Source organism: Gavia stellata, chromosome 5, assembly GCF_030936135.1.
Source record: "Gavia stellata isolate bGavSte3 chromosome 5, bGavSte3.hap2, whole genome shotgun sequence".
NCBI classification, from domain to species: domain Eukaryota; kingdom Metazoa; phylum Chordata; class Aves; order Gaviiformes; family Gaviidae; genus Gavia; species Gavia stellata.
Genome location: NC_082598.1, coordinates 31,823,152 through 31,831,771, shown reverse-complemented (window position 1 = coordinate 31,831,771; position 8,620 = coordinate 31,823,152). Strand labels below are relative to the sequence as shown.

The 8,620-nt window shown below is 36.6% G+C and overlaps 1 protein-coding gene across 1 annotated transcript; it reads right to left on the bottom strand.

Annotated features, from left to right (window-relative positions):
* Positions 1 to 222: 222 nt before the first annotated feature.
* On the bottom strand, positions 223 to 7,557 carry TRMT9B (tRNA methyltransferase 9B (putative)). The gene is made up of 3 exons (XM_009809647.2): positions 7,404 to 7,557; positions 4,198 to 4,371; positions 223 to 1,340 (listed from the first exon to the last, which is right to left on the bottom strand). The coding sequence occupies exons 1-3, from the start codon at positions 7,555 to 7,557 to the stop codon at positions 304 to 306; spliced, it is 1,365 nt and encodes a 454-aa protein (XP_009807949.1). The 3' UTR covers positions 223 to 303.
* Positions 7,558 to 8,620: the final 1,063 nt, after the last annotated feature.

The following is an 8,620-nucleotide window of genomic DNA, read 5'->3' as shown; positions in this document are numbered from 1 at the left end:
AAAAAGGTTTTATTTTTCAATAGAAAAGTGTATTTAAAAACACAATTATTTGCTAAAAGCAATATAAAACTCTCCAGTTTTAACTTCATAAAAGTTTAACAAAACATAAATATTGTTTACCACTTACATTCCTATATACAGACCTTGCATTAGATAGTTAAATAGGTAGAGAGATAATAACTCAGAAATGAATGGCACATGACTACATGAGATTCAAATTCCATGTCACACTGCACAATCACAGGAACACAAGGAGCAGTTTAAAATCCTCAGCCACTGAATTCTGCTTTGTTCTCTTTACAGCTATGTTCCTCTTTTCTCTGCAATAATGCACCAGTTTCCATGGTCATAGCAGGAAGAAAGTATCTGAAGCTCAGGCACGTTCTCTTCTACCAGAGAGCACAGTTCCCCTTCCCGAAAAACATGATAATAACGCATGAAGGCCTTTGTATCCAACGTGGCATCAGTTTGGTCCCCAACAGACACTGCTGAATCCAACGCAGAGTCAGTGGAGTCAGTTGTTGAAGTCCTTTTGAAAAACTTGCTGGCATTAGACTTACCAGCACCATCTTTATTACAACTGCAGCCGTAGTCCCTGTCTTCCACTGGGCCATTTATAAATGACGCTTCTTCATTCTTGCTCTGAGCTACACTTTGGTGTCCTCCATTTAAACTTAAATCCTTCAGTGCGTCTGTGGCTGGTGACCACTCTGGTTTTTTGAGAGGCAGGCTTTCCACAAACACATCATCATCATCTAAACTTTGTTCTTTTAACAGTGCCCCATGGTGACCTAAATCCAAACTGCAGTGTCGCGAATGCTGAATGGGTACAGTACTGTTTGCCCATTCTCCTTCATTCTTCAGAGGCTTCATTTTGTCAGTTTGCTTTCTAAGGGCTGATTCATCAAGGGATCTGGAGAAAAACCATGAGCGGAAAGATCTTCCTAGAGCACTGTAAAATCTGTTTTCTTCTTCAGAAATTTTCAAGCAGCAGGCTCTGGATAAGCAATGGTCTGTATTGTGGGAATGTTTTGAACCAGTTTCTGGCTGCAGATTGGTTTGGTAGCTGCAATCAGAGATGACTAGCTGTGCAGGGTGTGTGTCTCGGCTTTTTACAGCATGCACAAACTCACCCTTATCTCCAGATTGATTCGATTCTGAAAAATGCCGTGAGCACAAGGCCTTGTTCCAAGGAACAAATACGTCTTGTTTCTCAAAGCGACGGTTCTTTTGTTCCATAGCCCAAACATAAATCATCATCTGGCCTCCGGGTATCAATACCCTTGCCATTTCCTTTATTGCTTTGATTCTTCTTTGTTTAGTTGAGAAATGATGGATCACTGTGAAAAAGGAAAGGCATTATGTATTGAATATTAGTAAGGACATAGCATTTTCGTCTTCAACCCGTTCCACGTGTTTAGTCATTTTAGTTGCCATATCCCAAATATCACTCACTGCAGGTCGGCAACAGTGCTGGATTTATTGGTACCACAGTACAAGTTTACCCCAGAATGATGTCTTTTACATTTATGTTCAATGGATAAAAATAGGAAAATCCCAAAGAAGGAAATTAATCTCATCTCAAAATAGGGATTCAAGAAAAGCCAGGCATATAAGCTGGAGGTTTCTACATCACCCATAAAAGATTGTAGCATGACTAGCTTTCACTTAAATGACTGGCCTTTAGGTCAGTTAGGTAATATTAAGTTTGACTTTAGTTTTTGGGACACTTTTCAGACTTATCTTACTGAAAACAGAAAAACTTTTCACCATGTAACAAATACAGCAAAATGTAATATCAGTAAAAAGACACTCTGTATTTTTGTATCAGTGCACTTTCAAAAGACCTAGTGAGAAAATTTAGACAGAAATATTTTCCATTGCTTTAATTTTGTAGAAAGGTATTGCCTTTATAGATTGTTTTGGAGGAAAAAAAATGAGAAGTATCTCAGTCTACATTGCATGTCTGAGAATGATGATTTTTGTTACATTACGTTACGCTGTTACAAAATAAAAAGTCAAATTCAAAATAAAACTATTGATCACCATATCTGAATTTTCCTTCCAGGATAACTTCCACATTTTCAAATTTCACTGCAATGTGAAATGTAGCTATGTTTCCTATCTTCCTATTCACCTGAAGGAACCAATTTTAATAGCCAGAGAATAGCTAAATCAGCTATTTTCTCTCTAAACTCTCAAAAACATTAACTTGTACTGAGACTGGTCATGTTGCTCATGTTGTTCTATAGATCATCAGTACTAGATTTCATTCAAATCAATGACGTAAAGAGGACTGATTCTATAATTTGTTTCAAGTGGACTTGGAGCCAGCCACTTCTTCATGCAAAACATTAAATCTACCCATATAACAACACATAATAAATGTTCTTAGCTGAAGTCATCTCTGTACCTTCAGAAAAATTAGATTATCTTTATATGTGCTGCTTGACAGTAGCCAATTCTACTTGTAGAAATAGTGTTATTTCAACACTGCAGTTATGAAAAGTGAGTTCAACTAGCCCCGTCTTTATTCAAAACAATGACTAAATTACCAAGGGGAAAAAACATAGCTTTTTTACCACAAGCCAAGAAAAGCATTCTTGGCAGTTGATATTAACTAGGCCCTCACAAGCAACTGAGAACACAAGACAGCAAACTCTGAGAACAGAGTTCCCTGGTTTATATTGTCAGTGTTTATTTCCAGGTACTCCTAACTCTTGTCAATATTTTCACAAACTTTGCAAAAAAAAAAAAAAAACCACCAAACTATCTCAATTTCTTTAACAAGAAGGGGAAGAAAGGAACTGATATATTCTCTCATACTGGAGTTACGCCATATATCACCACAGAACCTCCTGCAAAATAACATCAAAAATGACAGAGACAGTATAAGCATGTGAACTTAGTTCACCAGAAAGAAGTGCCAATCAACCAACAGAATCTGTGCAAGCTCTATCTAAGCAATTCATTTAATGGGTTAAATATTCTTCATGGTTAAAATTATGTAATCACTCTGGTGGTCCTGAAGAAATATAAATCCTATAAACAGGATTATACTAGCAAACCCAAGAAGAGTATTTGACTATGTACATAAATACTTGCTACTCTCTGGAATGGGATGAAAAACACTTTATTTAGAATTAGATGGACACAGGGATACCACGTCTCTCTTCAAGAGGGATTAAAATCCATTATTGTTAAATGTACAGAAATACCACGTGAACTTTTAATCTTGTCAAGCCTATAACTGGTTTAAACATTAGACAGGTACGCTATCCTTCAAAATCAACTGATTTGATAGCACTGAAACTATTCTACAAGACCTGAAATGTGGATAGGGCTTACTGGTTAACTAGCCAACATGAAAGCAAAGTAATATAGATACTGCATATTATTCACCCCTTCTTTTACCCTGCATATGTGAAAAATACATTTTAACATACATTTCTAACATAGGTCATGTGTTGACTGCTACCAATAATAATTATCACGCTTTATATTTTTGCTGATACAGTGAAACAGCCTGAAAGAAGTTCAAGCAAGAGTAGAGCTAAACATGTAGACTGTAACTGGGTACTCTAACTATTCCTCACCTACCCATTTCCAGTTTATAGTTCTCAAATTATGAGTAATACTTCCAAAAAAAAAGGTCAGAGGAGTTAAGATGCTGTGATGCTCATTTTAGATGACAGGCACTTGTATGACTCTAAGTTCTTATTTAATGACTATTCTAAGAGAAATTTGTATTCATAACACATAATAGTTAACATGATTCAAGTTCTGCTATAGAGAAAGCAAGTTTTCATTTCAATGCATTTGCTGGTCAAAACAGATCCTAAGGAGGAACCAAGAGTTTATCTTAACCACCTAATCTGTTTAAACTGCAAGCAGCCATGTTTATATTAGTTTTTACTTGTTTAAAATGTATGCTGGAAGGAAATCTTTTCTCCATAGAGTGAACAAGACCACATATAAACAAGCAAATGATCCACATACTTCCTTGGTCAACAGTGCCTCTATGCAATGGAACTAATTTTTTTTTTCATGTTTACTACATTCATTCCAGTAATATCTGCTGTGATTCTAACGGAATTGTTTCAAAACAGATTGAACTGAAATGAAGACAGATGGAAAGAAAAGGATCCAAAAAAATTTGCATTTGCTGTGGGCCAGAATGCATGTATGTTGTCTTACCTCCAATGGAAATGACTGCATTGAAGCACTGGTCCCTAAAGGGAAGGTTAAGGTTGTCACATACCAGAACTTCATCATCTTTCTTCCTTGCAATCTCTACCAATGGTCCACAGTAATCACAGCCAAGATTATACACCTGACTGTTGACACTGAGATACTTCCCAGTTCCACAACCTAAAGAAAAGAATACTAGATCAGTCGTTGTATGTTCCAAACACTTGCTATCTCTCCCAAAGCAGTGAAAATGGGGAGGCTTTCCTAATTCTAAGGTTTCCTGGAAAACAAAATAAGAGCTTGCTCCTACTAGCCTAACTGCTGCAGGGTTCATTTGGACTGTTTGGAATTACATGTTCACACCGTTAGGAGTGTAACAGTACCAACGTCACCAACAAAAACACTCATTACACAGCCCTGTGTAATAGCAGGTTCTGTGTATTTCTTTGGGGAAGAAGTGTAAGTGCAGGTGGGAGGAGGAAGGAGTGGTCCTCTGCAGCCACTATTGCATATCTTAAGAGCAAAAAACCACCCATGCTGCTTCATACTGAGCCTTTACATAGCCTGGTATCCTGTTTCCAACAATGAGCATAAATGGGTGCCCAGGAAAGAGTAAGAACAGGGTAAGCATTATGACCCTTTTCCTCAGTACCCTTCCAGCTTCTAACTACTTTCTGTTTAGGGGTTTTCCTGAAACCAGTGTGTTTTTTTGGTTTTAGTGACCTGCAATAGATCTCTCTTGAAGTACTTCCCCAGTCTTTGCCAAACCCCACGCAATACCTCTCCAGTGCATCCCATTTCTCTCCAAGTCCTAAATCACATCTGTCACTGACACAAGTCAGAGAGGACAATTTTAACTTCAGATACAGACTTGAAAATAACTGTGAATCATAAAAATTCCTGCCATGTCACAGGCATGTCCCCTTTCTGTCTTTGTGCCAGTGCATTATAATGCATATAAATGTAATGAACTGTGCCAGAATGTCTTCCACCTAAAAGTATGTCTTCTCAAGGACTGTGCTGTACTAAATTGAAATCTTTCAGAGTGTTCTTCAATACCGTATGCATAACAGGCACTTTTCAAAATTAGATTAGGAAACATTCACTGCAGTTATGGGTCGGTAGTGAAGAATGATTTCTGAAAGTTGACAGCCAGCAATGGGGTAGCAGCTTGGCAGAGAACCATCTCAGTATTGGTAATTCAATTTAAAGGCCTGGAGTTATCTTTAGAAACATCACGGCTTCTTGCAGCGCTGCTGCTCTCGTTGATGTTAATGTGCACCATTATCTAGAGAGACAGCACAGGAGCTGTTGGAGAACAGCACAACCCTTCATTGGTGAAAAAAGAGCGTATTTCTAAAGTAAAAAGCAACCACTATTCTTTGAGGTAACACTTGAGAGAAATGGAAAAGATTAATATTGTTAATGCAGTTCAAGGAATATATGCAATAAAACATGAAGCTCTGCATGTTAGAAAGCGTAAGTTTTAAAATTAGTATAAAGTATTATTGGTTACTGTGTTTGCAAAAAGAACATACTTAGTCAAACGTACACTAATTTAGAAGATTCAGTTGCTTAATACATGGCTTTTGGTGGACTGCTTTTTAATCACAGTGAGGTTTTGGAAGTACATAGTCCTCTCTGGAATGAAGCTAAATAGTGACAACACTCTCAGTACTCGAAAAATCTACATTTGCAGGAGATTCACTTTTAAATGAGTCATCGGGAGGTGGATTCCTTCATGAAGCTGTTAACAATGGCCATGCTATTGTCATTTATATTGATGAATGAACAATAATAAGGCAATTAGACAAAATGGTATTTTATTCTGCTACCATTACCATGCTTCATGTAGAGCTAGCAAACAAAAACCTTTTAATAAAAGGTAGTATTAAACAGAAAAGGAAATTATCAATTGAACACCTCATTTTGAAAATTTTGGTGCCACTAGGCAACCCTCCTCCCAAAATACATACTAAAAATAAACACAATAGTCAGATTCCTGTAGATCTTATTAAACCTCATAAAAGGAGGTACCTTGTGTGCCTTGATGGGAATATTCTTATTGGCAACTCTAAGCATCTACCTCCTCTCCAGATGGATCACATAAATTTAAATTATTTCAGCTGAAACTGTAACAGGGTGATCTTAAGCTTTCAGCAACCACTGTGATGCCTGCTGATAAAGCCTCAAAGAACTTCAGCTAAGCTTCAAATGGCTTCCATTGAGGTGACAAAAAACTTTGGCTGCGAAATACCATGTTAAGCTGGCTGTTGAATAAGTATGCCACAGGATATTTCCTGAGATTATTAGTGAAAATGGTGCAGACATATAAAAGAAGATACATATTCAAAATAACAGCAATCAAGTATTTTTGGGGTCCTGCTCAACAGCAGCAGGAGAATTATATATTATCTTTTGATTATGGCCTACAACATCTTCAAAGAATATTGTGTACATTTATTAAACTTTGATGCGTAAAAGCACTTCATTAGTCTAAACAGTGAGGAAAATCCAGTGGTGCAAAGGAGTGTCTTGTTTGCAATGATCTGCTGTATAACACTGAAGTCATAACACAAACACAAAGCAACACACCAGGATCTGGAAACCCCTAAAAAGTCTGGAGGTGAAACATATACTGGAGGTGTGAGATATACATTGAACATGTAAGGAAGACAAGGCTATAGCAGGAAAATGAGTTTTTGGTGTCTGTGTTAAGAATCATAGGGAGATTCTCAGATCATAACTTTTTTTTTTTTTTAACAGTCATCACAACAGAATTCTCCTACATTAAAGCCTTGATAGGAGGAGTTTTAGAACAAATGAAAGCAGTGAACTGCAGACCAGCAGTACTTAAACCAAGAGATCTAAAGAAACTGAAGTATGAACTAAATGAGCCATTAACACCATTTTTTAAAAAGGGCTCCAGGGAAATGACAGACCACTAAGTCTGTGGGGAAACTGGTAGATTAAGGCTTAGCTCAATCAAAATAAGGCAAAAATCATATTTACTGGTTACCTGATACACTGTCAAGGAAATAAACCAAGTGGTACATGGCATCTAATAAAAGTTTAAAAACAATTTTTAAAAAATCTTTAAAACAAATTTAAATGAGCTTTAAAAACAATTGCTCTGAAGGATACATATGATTAACATATAAACTAATAAAGTCTATAGACAGTCTTTCACACCACCCCAAGGAATGGCTTACCTATGTCAGCAACGAGACTGCCAGGCTTTTGCTCCAGCAGAAAGTTTCGAACACGAGGCCATGCTTTGCTCTGCAGATCATTAAAGTAGGCAGCTGTATTTTCATACACACTATGCACGTGCTGCTTTTCTAGCTGGGTAGCCTCATGTTCCATCCTGAAAACACAATGAAGAAAGATTATGTACAACAAAACACAAACTGTTGTATAGCATAGACTTTACATTTTATAGACATGCATAATTCAGGACCTTGTAAGTTTACATTCATAAAATCATTACACCCATCTAACAGCCATCGTATTTATAAAATGGTCCTTACTCAAAGAATCTGATTTTATTTCATGGAAGTCAAGAAAAAATTTGAATGTATCATCTTGCCTGAGGAGCACTATATAACTACATGTGCCTATTCAATAATATGCATATTCCTAAATAAGTTCACCAATGTAGTAAAAGCTTATCTGGTACAAAATGGAGCCTGTATTTAGCAGGAGTGCAGAATGATTAAGAACAGGATGTTTAGAATAGACTTTCCAGTTGTAGCTAAGGTGAGTAGATAGGCAAACTATTAGTATGTTATTTGAAACATAGCCTGGACCCTGAAACCAAACCCCCTAAATAATGCATAAATTATTTGTGCTTTACCTACCCTCTAGAAGTGATGAGTTGGTTGAAATTTTTCAGCAACAAAACCATGATTTCCCTGCTCCCACACTGCTATCTTCGTTTCTTAGCAAAGTATTTCAGTTTAATGATTCATTTGAGAAGTGGTATCTTCGCAGACTTTTAATATTACTCCTAAGCTCATGTAAAACACCAAGTGTATGCAGATGTTGAATCTCTTTATACAGAATCTTACATTTTGCTTAAGATTTCCCCTCATCCAAGCACCAACCAGGTCAGACTTTAATATCTGATGGAGGCTGATAAGTTTACATTTCAAAGTGTTAAGGCATTCTTCAAAATAATTCAAACTGCGGGTTTATTCAGGAAATACTCCTCATTATTTAAACAGAACTTATTTAATTGTTCAAGTATTCAGCAGAGATTAAAGCCTGTTTCCAAACTTCTTCCAAGAAACTAAGCAATATATTATCAAGATGAAATTATAGAAGTGACTCCTTCAGCTGCATTTGAAAATGTCAAAAACAAAGACTTTAAACACATAAGTTCTTTTGCTTTCCTTGATTTTTAAATAATATACATTTTTGAATCATA